The sequence below is a fragment of the Schistocerca nitens genome, chromosome 1, assembly GCF_023898315.1.
Source record: "Schistocerca nitens isolate TAMUIC-IGC-003100 chromosome 1, iqSchNite1.1, whole genome shotgun sequence".
In the NCBI taxonomy this organism is placed as follows: domain Eukaryota; kingdom Metazoa; phylum Arthropoda; class Insecta; order Orthoptera; family Acrididae; genus Schistocerca; species Schistocerca nitens.
Window position 1 is genome coordinate 879,280,125 of NC_064614.1, and position 20,742 is coordinate 879,300,866.

Here is a 20,742-nt window from a genome sequence, read left to right on the forward strand (position 1 = left end):
TTGCTGCTTTGATCAAATAGGGAGCAGCATCTGAAATAAACAAAAACATCTTCATCTACAGAAGATTCTGGAAATATTCTTCCAATATCCTCATTCAAAAATCTGGCGATCGCAGACTGTTTTACTTTTTCAAAATGGCTCTGAGCACTATGGGACTCAACATCTGCGGTCATCAGTCCCCTAGAACTTAGAACTACTGAAACCTAACTAACCTAAGGACATCACACACATCCATGCCCGAGGCAGGATTCGAACCTGCGACCGTAGCGGCCACGCGGTTCCAGACTCAAGCGCCTAGAACCGCATGGCCAAACCGGCCGGCTACTTTTTCAAGTTCTTTGCAGGCCGCTAAATAGGAATTAGAAGACTCTTCTTTTAAAGCACCAACAATTAAATTTGCAATGTAACGGCCACAAGTATCTGTAGTTTCGTCAACTAAAATCCAGATAATGCTGCTCTAGTGTTTACTGCGTATTTCTTCCAGAATATTTACGTAAATTGTCGGTATGTAATTTTTACGCAATGTTGATTCATCTGGTATATTTTGATTCAAGCAATCAATATTTGTGAGGGAAGCCTTTGAGGATAAAGTTTGAAAGTTTGTGAAGAAGAATATTTCTTGCAATGATAGCTGCACATAAATCCATTTTAAACCTACTTTTTTGGTTGACTTTGGACAAATCCCTGCTACTGCAACTTGCTGTTGTCAGAATTTGTTGTCGTGGTCTTTTCTTGTGTATTCCTGCGTTATGAAGACTTGTCTTGAGATGGTGGTCTATTTGAAACATTTCTTGCACAAAACGTTTTTCTCGCAAACTCGACAATATAAAACAATTCAGTCATATTAAATGTTCCAGGATGGTCAGCTATCCAAGAAACGACATTTCCTTTTTCGGGCGGCATGACGCACAACACGTAGCACACTGCACGTTATCTGTGTTCTAGTAAACAGAAAGCTAAACTGGAACAATGGATGTGCGGCTAAAAGCTTGCGTTGTTTAATTTAATTGTTGCAGATGGGTACTGTATGACAGCGGAGGGGATTTACCGGGGGCGTGGGCATCTAAATTTTTTCATCTAAATCATCTAAATTCTTAAAATATTGTCAACATAGAGCGAAAATATGCATCGTCACTAGTTTTAGTTAAAATATGTAATAACCTGTGAAAGGCAGCCAAATATGTAAATGCATATGCAACATGCAAATACATATAATCCACTCTCTAATCATTACCCTCGAAAGTAGTTCCGATTACTAGTCCTCCTCCAGTTGGTACCGTCTGAATCAAGCCGTGATCTTTGTAAGACACTCATGGTGAGGAAAGCACAGTGATTTCTTCCTCCTGAGCGACAGATTACCGTGCCTGTAACACCAGCAGACACGCGCCGACGATAAACGTTACCAGGATGCTGTCCATTGCTGTCAAGAGTAAGACTCAGTATCTCTGGAAGACAACTGTGATAGTGAAGACGAAGGAATGGCCACTCGTTTGTATAGGAAGTAAAGATTTCTGTTTAGAATCGTAGTCAGCAAGCTAAAATTGAGAATAATTAGCGATACTTGTTTGTGGAAAGCACATATCTACCTAGGTGCAATTGTCGTATATCTATTGCAGTTACAGCCTAGACTAGCGATTCACCTTTTTCTAATGAGAAAATGTGACTTATTTGGTAGATCATCTTGATTGGCACTGTGCTAGACAGGTTTAAAAGCAAAACATTTGTACGAAATTCCACAGTTATAAAACGGGATGAGCGGTATAAAATGATATGAAATGAGATCGAGAATACAAAATGAGGCAAGCATTTCAAAATGTTACACATTTAATATTACTGTAGGTTAGGTTAATAGGTTCTTTATGTAGATACCACATTCAGAAGTTTAAATTAACGATCATTTTTCATCAAACTGTACTGTGGACTCAGGTTGCTAGACTTTTGTTCCAGTTTCTAATTCCCCGCTATCAAAACGTCAACCAAAACGTGCTATTACAGCTCATTTTTGAACAACGTCGTCTTTGATTATTCAAACTGTTGACGTGCACAAAATATTTTTGCATAAAATATTATCAGATCGTAATGATTACATAATTTGGTTTCCTAAATGAGTGACGGCTGTTAATTCTGGAGCATCTATGTTGACTGGACAAGAGTATTAGTCGTACGAATGGCTGTTAATGTCTGTTGTTTATCTCCATGTCGTATTTAAATGGATTAAAATGGAAATCGACCAACCGCGGTAAATAATCATAGTCATAAACAACCTCAGAGAAAAAAAAATATTTTCGAAAAATTGTAAGAGCGTTGCAGCTCCAGTCTTTGATTAATCTTGCAATAAATGTAACGAGAAACGCGATTTCTTCTCTCTTTTTCCATGTTGTTATTGTTTTATTTTAATCCTTTATGCGACGTATGGTCAGAATGGTATTCCTCTGGCCGCCAATTTCAGTGCCTTGAAACGTTCTGTAAGTACTTAGTAGTATAAATATATTATAAAGTCGTAATTCATCACTCTGTCTGGGATTCACATATAAAAAAATAAAAAGAACACATTGTACTCAGGATGTACGAGATCTGCATTAACAGCACTTGGGAAACAAGACATGACCCCATCTCCATAAGTAGGCACCAAGATAGCGGGGAATTAGAAACTGGAAGAAAAGTCTAGCACCCTGGGTCCACAGTACAGAGTACATCAAATGTATTCGCAGTTGCGAATGTGGGAACCATCAGCTGTATAATGGAATGATGACAACGAAAATTTGTACCAGACCGGGTCTCTGACCTAGATTTCCCGCTTATCGTGAGCCGTCATCCTACCATTAGGTTATCCGAGCACGCTTCAACACCAGACGGAAACTTCCATACGTCGTCGCTTCTGCGTCACAACCTGTACTCACGCGCCCACACTGTGTAGTTCCCATACAGGGGAGACAATTTTTAACTGGAAGTCGCTGCCTCGTATCGGCGGATAAATACGATACTGCAGCACCCGTGTTGTTAAGAAGAACGAATAAATCACTGAAAGGAATACATGTTAATTTCCACATGAGAGGGTAACGTTTTTTAATTGCGTACGTCTAAGTTCCAGGTTACAAACCTTGCTAGTATGACGACCATCTACATACACGACAGCCCGAAACGCTCTAGAATATTGTTCGCGGAACTTTTCGAACGGTGGACTACGGAACGTTCTGCTTTCGTGACACAGCTCGTGCACTGCGTAAAACTTCACAGTGCTTCCAGTATCCTCAGCCATGGCAACAGACACTTCTTCAACAGTTCGTATCGCAATTTTCCGTCACCCTCTCCCAGGCGCAATTCTTCTAAAAAGAATCACTTCTCGGTTTTCAGCAAGATCGTTGTGTAGTTGTTGTTTATCTAAAAAGGCGAGGAATAAGAAAACGTAGTTGTAATGATATTTTATTCAATTTCTGTAATAACGCGTCACATCACCGACAAGTTTGAACTTGCTCCAATTAAGAGCACTTTCCACCCACACTGACACATTTATTTTGCGATGATTCCTGGTCCTCACGGCCAACGGCGTTGTAGACGTGAAATATGACCTCCCTATGTCTCATTTGTACATCTCACAAATCTGAAAGCAATGATTTCTCAACTACTGAGAGACTCAAGGCCTGCTACAATGGCTACATTAGGACAACGTACTATAGTCACAGTAACCCAACCGTTACAAATGTTGATTGGCATCATTATTATCAAGAGTAAAATTCATTACGTATCCACTGAGAGCGATGCAACGTCCCTTCGGAGATGCATACATGTCCGAAAGAACGTTGAATCGTGCTTCTGAACAACACAAGCACTGCAAAATCCTACAGTGAGCGTCGTTTTAATTAATCTTTCCCTAGATGATGGGATAGCCCTATGAAAAACGAGTGATTGCAGGACAATGAAATTTTGTGGAAACATTTCTAAGGACTTGTGGAAGAGAACTTTCGAATCAGGTTTATCAACACTAGTGCAAGAAGAGGACCTCTCCGTATTCCTTAAATTGAGACGATACTAGCGGAGGGCAACAGTAATGTTACTGTTGTTTTGGTAATACAGCTTTACGAGTAAACCCCTGCTCACTTTGTCCAGACCTATATGGATTGTCTGCAACTGTACTGTACACTGATGCTTGTTTTCAACCCTGCGTCTCAGCACCGTTACCGGCGCCTAACGGCATGTCATGACAGTAACACTACATGCAATGCAAATCCTGCAGTACCCACTGTGAATATCATTCCTATAAAACCGGGAACCCATATGGTAAATAGTTTTTCGTCTACACTGGATCAACCAGCGAAACTTCAATTATACTGAGGTGACTAAGAACTTGTAGGATCTCCTTTTACCATGCGTACAGCAGAAACTCGACGTGGAATGAACTCAACAAGTTGATGGAAGTTCAGTGCAGAAATACTGAGCCATGGTGCCTCTATAGCTATTCATAAGTGCGAAAGTGTTGTCGGTGCAGGATTTTGTGCACGAACTGACCTATCGATTATGTCACAAAAATAGTTCAAATGGCTCTAAGCACTATGGGACTTAACATCTGAGGTCGTCAGTCCTCTAGACTTAGAACTTCTTAAATCTAACTAACCTAAGAACATCACACACATCCAAGCCCTACGCAAGGTTCGAACCTGCCACCGTAGCAGCTGCCTGGTTCCGGACTGAAGCTCCTAGAACCTCTCGTCCACAGTGGCCGGCGATTATGTTACATTTCAGGCGATCTGGGTGGGCAAATCACTCGCTCGAACTGTCCAAAAAATTTTTCAAACTAATCGCGTACAATTGTGGCCTGGTGACAAGTCGCGTTTGTCACCCATAAAAATTCCATCATCGTTTGGAAACATGAAGTCCATGAATGGCTGCAGATGCTCTCCAGGCAGCCGAACATTCAGTGGACCCATTCCATTACATGTAAACACAGTTTAAACCACTATGCAGCACCAAGTAGCTTGGCTCCACGGTCTGCGCCACCCTCAGTTCGTACCATCGGCTCTTATCAACTAAAATCGGGAATCAACTGAACTGGCCACGGTTTTGCAGTTGTCTAGGGTCCAACTGATATGGTCATGAGCCGAGAAGAGGCGCTGCAGCCGATGTGTTGTTAGTAAAGGCACACGCGTTGGTTGTATGCTGGCGAAACCCAATACGTCAAACTTCGTCGCATTGTCCAAACGGACGTATTGGTCGTACGTCCCACATTAATTTCTGCACCTTTTCAAGCAGTGTTGCTTGTCTATTAACACTGACAACTCTGCGCATACATCGCTGCTCTCGGTCGTTAAGTGAAGGCCGTCGGTCACTGCGTTGACCGTGGTGAGAAGTAATGTCAGACTCTGGTATCTTCGGCACAATCTTGTACGGTGGATCTCGAGATATTAAATTCCCTAATGACTTACGAAATGGAATGTCCCATGCGTCCATTGTTTGGGAACATGAAGTCCATGAATGGCTGTAAATGCTCTCCAAATAGCAGAACATCCAGTGGATCCAGTCCATTTCATGTAAACGCAGCCTACACCACTATAGAGCCCCAAATAGCTTGCACAGGTAAGATTTGTGACCAGTAGATTCGAAGAGGTACTGAGAAGAGTGAGAGAGAAAAGACAGTTACTAGATGTAATAAAGAGAAGAAAAAGAAATTGGATTGGGCATATATTAAGAAAGAATGACGGACTGATAAAAACAGTTTTAGAAGGTTATGTAGAAGGGAAAAGGAAGCGAGGAAGGAAGAGATTCCAGATACTGGATGACATGATGGACGGTACAACATACAGCAGCCTTAAGAAGGAAACAATGGATCGCAGAAAATGGAGAGGCAAATGACCTGCTAATATAGCAGATAACTGATGATGATGAGATTCGAACAACACGTAAGTGTTAACAGAGATGCTTCGGGAACTCAAATGGGAATCCCTGGAGGAAAGGCGACGTACCTTTCGAGAAGCACTATTGAGAAAATGTAGAGAACTGGCATTTGAAGCTGGCTGCCTAATGATTCTACTGGCGCCAACATACATTTCGCCTAAGGACCACGAAGATAAGATACGAGAAATTAGGACTCTTACGGAGGCACACAGACAGTCGTTTCTCCCTCGCTCTATTTGCGAGTGGAACGGAAAAGGAAGTGACAAGTAGTGGTACAGGGGACCCCCGGCCACGCACCGTACGGAGTATCTATGTAGATGTAGATGTAGTTCCAACTGCCATTCCGTGTTCAAAGTCTGTTAACTCCTGTTGTGCCGCCATAGGCACATCGTCACTTCGGAAACCTTTTCACATGAGTCACCTGAGTACAAATGACAGCTCCCAATATAGTGCTCCTTTATGTCATGTGTATCCGATGCTACGGCCATGTGTATATCTGCACATCGCTACCCCATGACTTTCGTCATCGCAGTGTATTTGCTATTTATCCTAAGACTGTAATAAAATGGAAGTGCGAAAGGCATATAGCAAAATGGAAAAATGGTACATGGACCGAGAAAGGTAATGTATGGCAGAACCCAGAGAAAGCGTTTATTTACAGTGGATCACAGCAGCAGCTGGTGGTGGTGCCTATACGCTATCAGTTCGAAAAATTCCGAGACCGATTTTTTCCTGGCGCATAAGCGACAACAGCAAAACAGCTACTCTGACAGCTGTAAACAACAAACGCTCATTCGACCAGCATGTTGTGAGCTGACAGAGGTAAGTAGTGGACGTACGAATGTAGTGTGTCAGTGTTGTTGTGTCACAGATCGCAATTGAACAATATCTCTAAACAAAGTGTGCAGAAGGTAGTCCCAAACAAAAGCAAAGGTGCGTGGACGCCTGCCACGACATGATTGAAATGCAAAAAATATAAGCAATTATCTTCTGGAAAAATATCTCGGATGACGAGAGCTAGTGTTATCTGTACGAATGTACCAAAAACTGGCAAAGTCCAGAAACTCACATGAAGGATCAACGCTTTGTTGACAGAATCGATATTCAAGACAATATGAAGCTCGAGTGCGACAACATCCCAAAGAAGGTCTTTTCAGGCATTTTCACCAAGCGAGGATGGTGTTTCGAACCCTCCTGATTTAGATTTTTCGTGATTTCCTCAAATCGCTTCAGACAAATGCTGAGATGGTTCCGTTTAAAGGGCACGGCCTACTTCCTTCCCCATCTTTCCCTAACCCGATGGGGCCGCACCCCTCCCCCCAAATTAGGTATTTTCACTTAGTTCTATGAACGTTCTGCATGTTGAAGAGTGGGTGAGGTGGGGTGGAGGGGTCAGTTGGAGGGGTAGGGTGGGGGGAAGAGACTATGTAGAAGGTGGTTGTAAAACGAGCTGCAATAAAAATGCCAAATTACATGTGTCCAGTTTTTATTGAGTACAGAGATACAGCTGCTAGTATGTAACCTGCACAAACTTAAAGCAAAGGCAAATGAAGACATTCACAGTTGATTTACAAAAATTCCACCGCCAACTTAAATCCACTTCTGACTTCTCTTGATAAGACCACGTGTAGCTCTTCTGAGGTCATCTTTGCGTCTTTTATGAGGGCTGCACTACTCTCAATCCGAACGATCAAATCCGATTCGCCGGCCGGTGTGGCCGTGAGGTTCTAGGCGCTTCAGTCTGGAACCGCGTGACCGCTACGGTCGCAGGTTCGAATCGTGCCTCGGGCATGGATGTGTGTGATGTCCTTAGGTTAGTTAGGTTTAAGTAGTTCTAAGTTCTAGGGGACTGATAACCACAGATGTTAAGTCCCATAGTGCTCAGAGCCATTTGTACCAAATCCGATTCGCATTTCAACCATCCCCACAAGCTAAAATCCAAGGGGCTGAGGGCCAAGGACCTTGGTGGCCAAGAAACGTGCGCATATCTACCGATCAATATTCCGGCGAATGTTAGGCTTAGATGTTGTGTCACCTGACGACTACAATGCGTAGGAGCCCCATCATGCTGGATGAACATACGCATTCTTTTAGCCAAAGGAATCCGTTCCAGTACTGCTCATTTTCAAGAGACTGTAGGTAAGAGGACGCTGTAAGACGACGCGGAAACACAACAGGCCCAATCAACCGATTGCCTGTCAAACCATCCCACAAACTTGCAGAGAAGCTTTCTTGAAAATGTGTCTCCACAATGGCTTGTGGGTTTTCTTCAGACCACTGATGTGAAATACGAGTGTTATTGATGCCGTCAAGAGTGAAAGTGACTTCATCAGTGACAAGTAAGAATGGGATTACCTGGCGATTTTCAGATATCCAATGACAAAATTCCAATCATCTATCTTCATCTCCTGCTCGAAGGCATTAAATGAGCTGTGAATGATACGGTTGCAACCAGTGCATAAGTAACGTCCGCCATACTCTTGTGTGTGGAACACCGACACGTGCAGAAATTCTACGTATGCTTGTTGAAGGGCTACGTTCTACAGACTGAATAATGTATTCTACTTCATCCACAATCTGTTCATTTACACGTCCAGATGCAATATGAATGCTGGGACTGTACCAGTGTCATGTAGTGTATCGAACTCTCGAGTAAACACTCCTGAATCTGGTAGGCTGCGGTTAGGAAATCGTAAGCCGTACTCTCAACAAGCAGCAACAGCGTTTCCATTACAAAACCCATACATAGATACCATATCAGCACATTCAGCATATGTAAATACGTGCGGCATGTTTACATACTACGTCCGCAGCTCGTGGTCGTGCGGTAGCGTTCTCGCTTCCCACGCCCGGGGTCCCGGATTCGATTCCCGGCGGGGTCAGGGATTTTATCTGCCTCGTGATGACTGGGTGTTGTGTGCTGTCCTTAGGTTAGTTAGGTTTAAGTAGTTCTAAGTTTTAGGTGACTGATGACCATAGATGTTAAGTCCCGTAGTGCTCAGAGCCATTGGAACCATTTTACATGCTACGATACTGTGGGCTAGGCCAAGAAATCAGACTGAAAACAACTTAAAGTATAGCACAACTTCACAGCGTGAACATTAACACTCTACTGCTGACATTCGATAAAGACGCCCGTAAAATCGCATAGCAACCGTTGTACCAACACACGAAACCAAAAGCATTGAATTCAGCTGTATTTCTGTACGCAATGAAAATTGGACAGATGTTATATCGCGTTTTTATTGCAATTCGCGTATGCTGCCACCTTCTAAAATATTTACGATTCCTCCTGAAACACCATGTATTTTTTACTAATCCAGCCTTCAAACTTTTTGGACAGACGGGGGGGGGGGGGATACCTTCAAAAACATCACAAATACGTTTGTCTTTTACTAGTGTGTAGGTAAAAGAGGGATTTTTGATATCCCTACTATATTCAGAATGATGTAGGTTGCAGTAGGTACTGGGAGATGAAGAAGCTTGCACAGGATAGAGTAGCATGGAGAGCTGCATCAAACCAGTCTCAGGACTGAAGACCACAACAACAACAACATACGATACCTTTACTGCACATCCACTTTTGCGCCTGAAATTTTGTAGCTGGACGTAGAAATTGTACAAGGTGGCTTGGAGTTTGCTAACACGTTTCCCTCAGGCCATTTCAGAACAACTAACAGAATATTTGTACCATACAGACAGGATTTTAATTAATTTCAGTTTCATTATAGTTTTTTAGATTAGTTGCCCACTGCATAATTGTGTAACTTATTGAGTCTGAAAAGGCAATGTAAAGAGCAGACAGTGCTGCAGTGCAGTAAGTAATTCAGCGAGTTCGGGCGGGTGTGCGAGCGCACTAGGCAGCCATCTTCCGAAAGAGCGTCGAAAGTATTTCGGTTGCAGTACGGTCAAGTGACGCTGTTTACGCCACAGTCAAGCGAGCGGAGTACGGGGATTGGGTGTGTAGCAGAATTTAGCAGGCTCATTAGTCATATACACTAGCCTGAATACTAACAGAGCGTCTCGTACATCAGAGAAGAGACAGCCCGTGAGATGGTTGAGTGAATGAGGCGATAGGGCGGGCGCTCCAGCTGGACAGTTTGCGCTGTGAGAGCATCGCATCGCGGTGGCAGCACCATAAAGTATTCAATACATGCACTGCTTTTTAAATCCGGAAGAAGAGAAACTGTGAGCATCTGAAGCGTGGTGTAGTAAATAATGCTAAGAATTAAGTGTGCAGATGTACTGTGGAAAGGAATAGATGGCAAAACACGTCTGTAGAGCCGGCCGGGGTGGCCGAGCGGTTCTAGGCGCTACAGACTGGAACCGCGCGACCGCTACGGTCGCAGGTTCGAATCCTGCCTCGGGCATGGATGTGTGTGATGTCCTTAGGTTAGTTAGGTTTAAGTAGCTCTAAGTTCTAGGGGACCTCACGAGGGTTGTGCCCATCATGACAGTGAGAAGGGTCCAGAGAAGTATGATATTGAGATCTGTGGGGGCCTACAGAACATCTCCAGGGGCGCCCTATTAGTCATAATGGGGCTCTGCCCTCTGGACATCAAAATAAGGGAACAAGCGGCTTGGTACTGGGCAAAAAAGGGGAATTATGAGAAAATTGTAGACATAATGGGTGTGAGGGTGGAGGACAAAAGGGAAATAAGGAAAAGAGGGGAGGAACTTTGGCAGCGGTCTTGGGAGGTAGAAGAAACTGGACGTAGAACTTTCCAGTTCATACCATATGTGACGGAGCGTTTGGACATGAAATACTTTGAGCCAACAGGAGGACTGATCCATTTTCTCACTGGCCATGGACCCTACCCGACACACTTATATCGATTTGGGAAGAGGGCTACACCAGCGAGTGACTGTGGCGTGTCAGAGGGTACTCCCGACCATGTGGTTTACGAGTGGCCCCTCTTGAATGATGTTGCGACTACATTTCGAGACAGACTTCCAAACCACGACACATATCAACTGCTTAGGCGTGAGGACACTTTCCAACTGGTAAATACATTGGCCAACGAGGTATCACGGAAAGTTTTAACAAAATACTTGAGGGACATGAACTAAATAACTGAGACAACCAACACTGATTGCGTCCAGAGCCCTATTCCCATACCGCCTGTGCGTGGACTGGCCGACTTTCCATCATAGTTGAAATCCGCCACGTGCGGGATTAGGGGGAGTGGTGGTCAATGCTGCCCATAAGGACATGCACCGGATATGACGTAGAATAAGTGAGTTTGTAGGACTTAGTTTAGGAAAATTATGCTGGGGAACTGCAGCGAATCAACATCGTGGCCTGCCCAGTGCCAGGGGCACGCTCTTCGGGCTTAGCTCGATGAGCAAGGCTTTCAGAGTAGGTTTATATCTCACTGGCACACACTTGACGCTGCAGGCGATAGGAACTAGTTATAAGAAATAGATATAAGTCCTAGGTACTAGATATTAAATGCCAATTGTATGTAATACTAACTGTAGCACACTTGAAAACTGTAATTAGCTGCAACATAATTACCAGTTGTATAATTATTACGACCCACTAATCAAATAAGGAAGTGGGTTAATATTGTATAATTATTATGGTTATTGATAAAGTTCTAGGGGACTGATGACCTCAGAAGTTAAGTCCCATAGTGCTCAGAGCCACGTCTGTAGAAGAGTCTCAAGAGGAAGCGGGGGCTCTTAATGTGATCTCTTACGGTATCTGGAGTAGTAAACCTGGCGCTAGAAAGAGCATTCGATGCGTAAATTGCAAATGGCAGATCAAGACTTGACTAACTAAAACATATTACGGACGATGTTGGGTGTGATACACTGCTTGACGAAAAAGGCGATAGGATGTCAATGTGGCTTCCTAATGTGCATACAATCAGAGAGTATGTAAATGATCGCAATTGAAATTCTCTGTGAGACGTAGGACGGCCACCAGTGTGCTTTCGTGTTGTTCGTTTTTGGTGTTGTTATCAGGTCTGGTAGGGTATATAAGGAGCGGGAAGAGCATCACATATTGAGTGATCACTGTCGAGGACACGAAGAGAGCGCTCAGTCGTGTGACCTGACAGAGCTTAAAAGAGTCTGATTATGTGTCTGCATTTAGCCGACAGGTCGAAATGTGTAACATAGAGATATCTGATATGACAGTGGCCCGATGTTGGAGTGCGTGGGACCGGATCCATTTCTTCTCTTGGTGGATGATCTAATAGTGCAATATCCAGATTTTTTTTAGCCATTCTTATGTGACAACGGCCCAGTGTTGAACTGCATGGGAACCTGAGAATGTCAGTTTCCTGCCGACCAAGTATGACCAAAAGATGAGAATCACCACATTGTGCTCCAAGCACGTTGTAATGCCTCCACATCTGCACCTGCTGTCCGAAAACCTTCAAGTAATGGACCCCCTTCAACATTCTGCGTCACCTCGCACCACTTGTTGGAGACTAGCAGCTCCTGGATGAAGGAATTTCCGTCCCATACCGTTAACATCAGAACGCAAAGGGTGAATTTGAGATGGTACCGTGACCGGAAAGTGTGCATTCTACTTAGCGATGGATCGCGATTTTTCATTACCCTGGATGATCCACAGAACTCTGACGACACAGTACTACGTCACGGACATCGTGCATGGTCATGTGTTAAGTCTCATACTGAAGTATCGTTGTGCAATTTTCCAACACGACAATGCTGGTGCTGGCAGGACACGTGCCTCTACGGACTGTTTGCGAGGTGCTGAGGTATTCGCGGGGCCAGCTAAACCGCCATCTCTGACCCCGATAGAACGTAAGTGGGACCTGTTATGAGGTCAGCTCCGTCGTAGTGTCGGTATCCAGGATATCGATGACAAGTTTCAACAGCTGAGGAAGAACTTGCCTTACGACAGGATACTATTGTGGGCTCTTACTGCCAAGTCCTTCACAAATTTGACTCGTTTTTGTAATCACTACAATAACTTAACGTGGTCTGTCAACCATTAAGTTTCATTGCGTCTCCTACCGATCCTGTTGCATCAATCCTTTACTCAGGTAGAAGTTACAAAAATGTGAAGATTTTCACTCTTTCCTCAATAAACAACGTCTGCATAACATCCACGACTACCGACTCCTTTTTGGAATCACTTACCGCTCTATGTGTCGCTTCCTTTGCTCATTTAACAATGATGATCACATTTTCATCTTCCCTCCAAAGTTCTGAATCCTTTCCAGAACAACTCCAGGCACGCCAATCTTGATATTACTTACCTTCCTGCCATTACTGATCCAACTAAGGAACATAGCATAAAAGTAAATATCGTTCACACTCACAGGCGGCCCAGATAATTGTTTCATGATACAATAATCAAATTCAAGTTTTCACTGCGTCTCACTGACGATGCTTAAATGAAAGTTGAAAAAATTATGGGTCTACGGGTCTTCTACTCTACCAACGTGTGATGAACGATGGGGTACAGAACATTTTCACCAGCACGAACATCTTTACTGGCTTTTATTTGGACCAGAGATTACTACCTCATTTTCTTTACCCGAAGAGAGAAATCTCATATATACTTGCATACTCCTAAATGAAGAATAAACACCCAGCAACTGTTCCTGTATCAAATAGTAGATAACATCAACCTTCGATAGTTGCTAATTTTGGGATGTAATGAACAGTCAATAATACACTACTTAACTAATACTCTTGCGTTCAGACAATAAGGCACCTCTCGTTCAGTTTATTTCCTTGATACTCACTCGCAGAATGTGTCGACGATAAATCAGCTGGAGAGATTTTTGAAATTCGCTGCACATGGAATTGATAGTGAATTCATAATCCTTCTTGGAGATTATACAGGATGTGCTAGGAGGAATGGTCAGTATTCAGGAATATGACAGGAACGATAATTCGAAGCAAAAACGTTTAGTAAACGTGGGCTCTAAAATGCATACGGTGAGAGTTACGAGCATTTCTTCATTGTCAGTACTGTGAAACAAATCTCTTCTGCTCAAGCTCTTTGATTTCCATACTTCGGGTGAAGGTAGTATGGAACAAAACACGAAATCGTTCAAATGGCTCTGAGCACCGTGGGACATAACATCTGAGGTCATCAGTCCCCTAGAACTTAGAACTACTTAAACCTAACCAACCTAAGGACACCACACACATCCATGCCTGAGGCAGGATTCAAACCTGCGGCCTTAGCAGTCGCGCGGTTCCGGACTGAAGCCCCTAGAACCTCTCGGCCACAAAACAAGAATTAATTGTCTATAAACATGTTCTCTAAAGGGCATACATTAAGTGCTGTGGGCACTCGTTCAGCAAAAGAAGTGAGTTTCATAGTTATGAAAACGAACAAATACCCCTAGCTCTTAAGGCATGTGTTTTAGAGCCCATGTTTACTAGACTTTTGGCTTCGAATGATCGTTCCCCTCATATTTATGAATATTGACGTTTCCTCCTAGGACATTCTGTACACTTTCGTAGCGTGTCGCACGCCAACTAGGCAACAAAATCACGCTTATTCTCGTGATAAAAGAAGGACAAAGTTGAACACATGACGTCTGAGGGCACTGAGAACGCTTTTAATATAACGAGAAAAGGTAGACATACTCTGAATCTGCGCGCTGCTGACGAATTTGGTTTCGCAGTAATTAGATACTGCATTTGAAAGTGGCCTGTAACGAAAGTCGGAACTGGTAATACGAATAAAACTAAAAAGTGACTCAAACTCTCTTCGTCTTCCTTCGTTACTGAAATCGAAGTGTTAATGTTCTCGTTCAGTGCTCGAGTTGGGTAACTCATTTGTAAGTTGTGAATATGTATCTTGGTTGATATCCATTTCAGGGGTCCAAATTGACAACAAATGTAGCAACACTGTTTCTTCTGTTGAACAAGATTTTTACTTCAAAAGCTTTTGGTGGAGGAAGTTGCCCAAATCAGGATACACAGCACAAGTTAATCATTTATTAGTTGCTTTCATGGAGTCGCAGAATCGAGGTTGAAGTTGTGATCAGGCCTTGTGCACCGCTCTGCCTGCCTTCTTGGCAGCCGTTCTGGCTTTGGCAGCAGTCCTGGCCTTGGCTATTGTCCTGGCTTTGGCAGCTGTCCTGGCTTTAGCAGCTGTCCTGGCTTTGACATGAGATGCGGTCCTTGAGTTTGCGATGTGCCTCGAGTTGCCTTTGTCAACACGGGATTCTGAAAATGAGGTCAAAAACTTTAAATTTCTTTTGCAATATTTATAATCTTTAGAGTGCAGTACTTAGTGGATATAAAGGTATAAACAAGCTATATTCGTTGGCATGTTGCAACACTGCGATCTGTGATTGTTACTGTCTTAGTGAGAAACTGCCTCCAATTATAGCCGATAATGTATGTGACATGTTGGACTGACCCCATTTTAGAAGAAACAAACACAACAAGTAGTTTTTTTGAGTTCTAGTAGCACTTATCTTTTGCTAATAGGTGCAGCCGCAGCATATAGAGTCTCGTTTTTGAGGCTGTAGTACCTAATGTCCCAGAAAGACCACCTTCAACAGTGTACCAAACTCTCAGTTCATGAACCGAAATACGAAGGATTTATATTCAACAGGTAATGCATTCATACTGTGTTATGAGATCGAGATCTTGATCTTTATTTGTTTCGCTCAAGCGTACAGAGAAATGGTGTGACGACTCCTTGAAAAAACTGTTGGCATTTCTTTTCTTGCTTCCTTCACCGCCTTAAACTATGCACAGTCTCTGATTCATTGTGGACTTTCCTAGTTATTTGCAATACTTTCAACGTCGAAAAACATTTCTGGTAGTCAATCAGTGTGATATAGGAACACAAGTTTTAATCATCAGCCTCATTTCATAGCCTTAAAGCCCCGCTGGCTCTAATCAGTCATTTTAGGGGCCAAGCTCCATGGTTAACACTTGAACCAATATAAAGGGGCTTACTCACCACAGCAATCTGTTGCGTATAGGGGAAGCTGTGCTAAAGGATATTGTGCAATGACGACAGGACAAAAATCCCTACTCTTACGTCTCTGCTCAAAAGATAATAAGAACTAACAATAAAGAGTTAAACTCGAGAGAAGCGTTGTTTAAGACTGAAGGTGTTTTAAAACGAACATTTGATATAAAACAAGCTTTTAAGTTTTCAAAAAGTAAACAAAAGACATTCTCGTAATGTTTTTGTATTCTGCGGTTTTTATTTCTTTTCGTGATGACTGCCATCATGTACGTGTAAATCCATTTCTTCGTAATCATAATAATTTGGTTTACAATATTTGTGGATGTCTGCAGAATGCCGGCCGGAGTGGCCGAGCGGTTCTAAGCGTTCCAGTCTGGAATCGCGCGACCGCTACGGTCGCAGGTTCGAATCCTGCCTCGGGCGTGGATGTGTGTGACGTCCTTAGGTTAGTTAGGTTTAAGTAGTTCTAAGTTCTAGGGGATTCATGGCCTCAGAAGTTGAGTCCCATAGTGCTTAGAGCCATTTGAACCATTTTTTTGTCTGCAGAATATATTTCCGCATACGTTCCCTTACAAATGTTATTGTGATAGTTCTGGTTTGCACTTTTGGTGTTCGCGATACACACTAGAAAGTATCTTGTGCTCTGCGGGTGTTTAGTATTCGCTGCCACCTCCCTAACCGAGACTGCTTTAGTACCTTGAGGTAGTTGGATCAAATCCCGTTATAGAGGAAATTTTTCGAAACTACTGTTTTTTCTGTAAGGGTACATAAAATGGGATAACCAGAAAGCGGTCAGTGTCCATATGTGGACATATTATCAGTAAAGCGAGGTCTCAGAGTTTTATTCAGGCTTTGAGAAGCACAAATTTCACATAAACTTTCATTTCAGTTTGCCTTGTTCTGCAGCGAATTCATTTGCATTTGAGGAGACGTAAGTTGTTGAGTGTTGCACTGAGTATGAGAAAAATTGACATGCAACGAGATCATATGTAAAGTCTGAGAATATGTAGTATACAAAAGGTATCACGAATGTTCTGTGCAAAGCAGTATGGGACTAAAGAATACGAACATTAACCATCAGTATTCAGATGAAGGCTGATATGCAACTGTTGATGTGCCCACATGTAAGAAAAATACATGTCAGTCATATATTGCTCAAATTACAATTTATTGTGGTTCAGGCTGTGATTCAGGTACAGCATGTAATGTCAAATATCTTCAGAAACAAGCAGTGATGCTTGTTTTGCCACAAGTGTCAAGTAATGACTCGATAAATGAAGAACAGGTAAACTTAACTCTAATTGCAACGGATGTTTTGAAATAAGGATTTACGTTTAAGAGGGATGAAAGCGAAGGTATTACACTCAACTAAAATGGAAGCTATGAACGTGTTACTCCAACCTAATACCTTTCGTTATATTTATAATTTTGAAAATGGATCACACTGTTTGATTTATATACCGTACTAGCTTTTTTCTTATTTAAGGCTAAATAAAACACTTAAAAACTTAAGATCAATGTTTTTATTCGTGGGTGGTCAAAGTTTCATTGTGTTTTTGAAGTGAGGACCATCGGTGGAATGGCAGTGACAGTAGTGAAAGTAGAGGCCAGTCAGTGTATCCCCAGGTCAATACTAATTTTGACCACTCTAGTTTTTACTACTACTTCTTCTGCACTTTAGAAAATATTGTGTTAATCGGCATGTAATCCTTTCATACAAGAGCCCCTATGTTCAGTAACATAAGTGTGGTGTCACCGCCAGACACCACACTTGCTAGGTGGTAGCTTAAATCGGCCGCGGTCCATTAGTACATGTCGGACCCGCGTGTCGCCACTGTCAGGATCGCAGACCGAGCGCCACCACAAGGCAGGTCTCGAGAGACTTACTAGCACTCGCCCCAGTTGTACGACGACTTTGCTAGCGACTACACTGACGAAGCCTTTCTCTCATTTGCCGAGAGACAGTTAGAATAGCCTTCAGCTAAGTCCATGGCTACGACCTAGCAAGGCGCCATTAGTTACTTCATGAATCTAAAGAGTCTCACTTGTATCATCAAGAATGCTGTATACCAAAGGACGATATAAAAGTTAAGTGTTCTAGTAGCTACGTTCTTTTCTGTATCACATTCATCACGTATCCTGTTCCAGACTTCGCGCCAATCGGCGTGTGTGTACGTGTGCCCTTTCGGCTACCCGTCTCTGTTGACTGGCTGCCTTGTCAGTCCACTAAAATAAGTATCACAGAAGTTAAAACAGTCATGATAATCGCATTTGAATCTGCAAAGTGGACAAAGGATACAGGTTTACGGTACTCATATATTTGAACTAACACACACGTTGCGTGCAAGAATGAGAACGGAAATCAATTGCGGACTTCTTGGAGGAACCATTCCAGAATTTTTCTTTAGTGATTTAGGGTTAGCAGAGAAAACACAGCAGAGCCCCGGTATTCCTACTTATGGGTCTTCCGAGTCTTGACTAGTGCCTCTCGTTCTCGGTTCAACGGATGAAATCATGAGATACACTTGATGTTGATCCGTCCGTCGACAGGAGCTATTTAACTTGGCACCACATTCATTGCCATTCAAAAATACCAGAGTATGTTTCTGCATTTCTCACTGTCGCTTCATTCAGGTATTCATCCACGACAGAAGAAACCAACATCACTATGAACAAGCATTCTACACAATCATTCCCCTAACTTGCATACACATATAACAAACTTTCCACCGGTGTAAGCAAATCAATGCCAAACCTCCTCCGCTAACCACCACAGGAAAGGAAGATGTCAGAATTTGTCAGAATGGGCAGTAAAAATTCAGCCATTGGTGTATGCGCCTTCTTGCCCTACGTCCGCCTTCTCTTCCAGCACTATCCAACATACAGCTGTAACTGAGTCGACGTACCTGGTTCGGTGGTAGAGGCCTGCGTCTCGGCCTCGGTCTCGGTTGTCGGCTGTTCTGTAGAAGTGCTGCTCTCGCTGCTCGTTTCGACGACTGGCCCGATTCCAAAAGGCAGGTCGCCTCCGAAGTCTGGAATACTTATCTCCGGAGCACCATCGTCGCCATCCACTGTCTCTGGAGAGGATGCGGGGATGCCTATCTCTTGAGCAGCAGCGTAAGGTGCATGTAGCACGAGCAAGCACGCGCCAAACAGAATTATTACCAATTTGCTGCTCATTGCTGTCATGGGCCAGTCTCCGTATACGTATATTGTGAAGACAACTGTGAAAGGCGACGAGTTGCACACTACCTTATATAGTAAGTAAAGTTTCCTAATCAGTGATGTCCCACCAAGCTGAAGGTGACACTAATTAGCAGTACACAGGTTGAGGAAAACAAAAATCGGAGTAACTGCGATTGTCGTTTATCTGCTGCTATTACAGCCGAGGCTAGCGACTCAGCCACCTTGTTAGTAGTGGTAGTATAACTTATTAGAAAGAACGAGTTAATTACGAATTACGAAAATTTCCACTGTTCCGTACAAGATTTGCGCAAAACTACACTGTTACAAACCGTGTTGAGCAGTTCAAAATGATTTGAAACAGGACACACAACAAAATTAGATAAAGAGTACAAAATGCTATAATCTTCCATTTTGGTGCAAGTAACATAAAGAGTTTCTTCGTGAATGCACCAATCTCAGTAAGTTGTTTAAATTCATGTTCATTTTCTACCAAGCTGTATACAGGGTGCATCAAAAAAATGTATACACACTTTGAACTGTCATAGACAATTTACACTGATGGCCACCGTAAATGCAACACCAAGAAAGACAAGAGGTAGCACAACAAAATTTACTTTGTAGATAACATGTTGACCAAGTATCAAATGATTACGTTTACAGACGTCTGTGACATGTGGTTCCTGCCAGAATCAGTAGCCAGACTAGCCGCCATTGTTGGAGATCACCGCTGCCACACGTCTCGGCATTGAGTCAAAGAGACGTTGGATGTGTTCCTGGGGTACAGCAGCCCAAGCAGCTTCCACACGTTGCCACAGATCATCTGGTGTGGCAGCTGGGGATGTAATCTGGGTCACTCGTTGAGCAACCATGGACCACATGTTTTCTATCGGCGAAAGATCCGGAGAGCGAGCCGGCCAGGGAAGCACTTCAATCTGGTTATTGACGAAGAACCTTTGGACAATGCGTGCCACGTGTGGTCGCGCATTATCCTGTTGAAATATGGCTGTGGCCGAGCCCTGAAGGTAAGGAAGGACAAATGGCTCCAGCACCTCGGATATGTAGCGCCGGCTATTTAAAGTACCGGCAATGCGTACTAGAGGCGTGCGAGAGTAATATCCAATACCACCCCATACCATAATACCCGGTGCAAGACCAGTGTGGCGGTTCATAATGCATCGTTCCAGCATCCTCTCTCCACGGTGTCTCCACACTCGAATCCGACCATCGTGGTGCTGCAGACAGAAGCGTGCCTCGCCAGTAAAGACAACGTTATTCCATTCTGCCGTCCACATCCGTCTGTCATCACACCATTGGCGACGGAGACGTCTGTGGTTCTGCGTCAATGGTAGACGAAGCAATGGACGTCTTGCGGACAGACCACTCTGCTGTAAACGGCGTCGAATGGTACGCGCAGACACTGGATGATGCGTTACAGACGCAATGTGCTGTGCTATGGTTCGGGATGTCACTGAGCGATTCGTCACTGCCATGCGCCCAATTTGCCTATCAGCACGTGCAGTGGTGCACCGAGGTGAATGCGATCGACTACGTCGGTCCGTCGTACCCTCCTGCATCCAACGGTCACATATCCGCATTACAGTTGTTTGGTTTCGTCCAACACGACTAGCGATTTCTCTGTGTGATAATCCACAATCTCGGTAAGCCACTATCCTTCCTCTGTCGAACTCGGATACTTGATCAAACGATGTTCGCTGTTGTCTACGAGGCATAACTGA

The 20,742-nt window shown here is 43.4% G+C and overlaps 2 protein-coding genes across 3 annotated transcripts in view; one reads left to right on the top strand and one right to left on the bottom strand.

Annotated features, from left to right (window-relative positions):
* Positions 1-20,742, top strand: part of LOC126263722 (uncharacterized) — a 118,625-nt gene that overhangs the window by 87,374 nt on the left and 10,509 nt on the right. The window lies entirely within an intron of this gene.
* LOC126263733 (uncharacterized) overlaps positions 14,743-20,742 on the bottom strand; it is a 191,105-nt gene continuing 185,105 nt past the window's right edge. The window contains exons 2-3 of one of the 2 annotated variants that reach the window (XM_049960938.1): positions 18,727-18,838; positions 14,743-15,060 (exon numbers count right to left, since the gene is read on the bottom strand). In XM_049960938.1, the coding sequence (XP_049816895.1) occupies positions 14,876-15,060; positions 18,727-18,838 (297 nt within the window). In that variant the 3' untranslated portion in view covers positions 14,743-14,875. The remainder of the gene's footprint in view (positions 15,061-18,726; positions 18,839-20,742) is intronic. The other variant, XM_049960923.1, reaches the window with a different exon arrangement.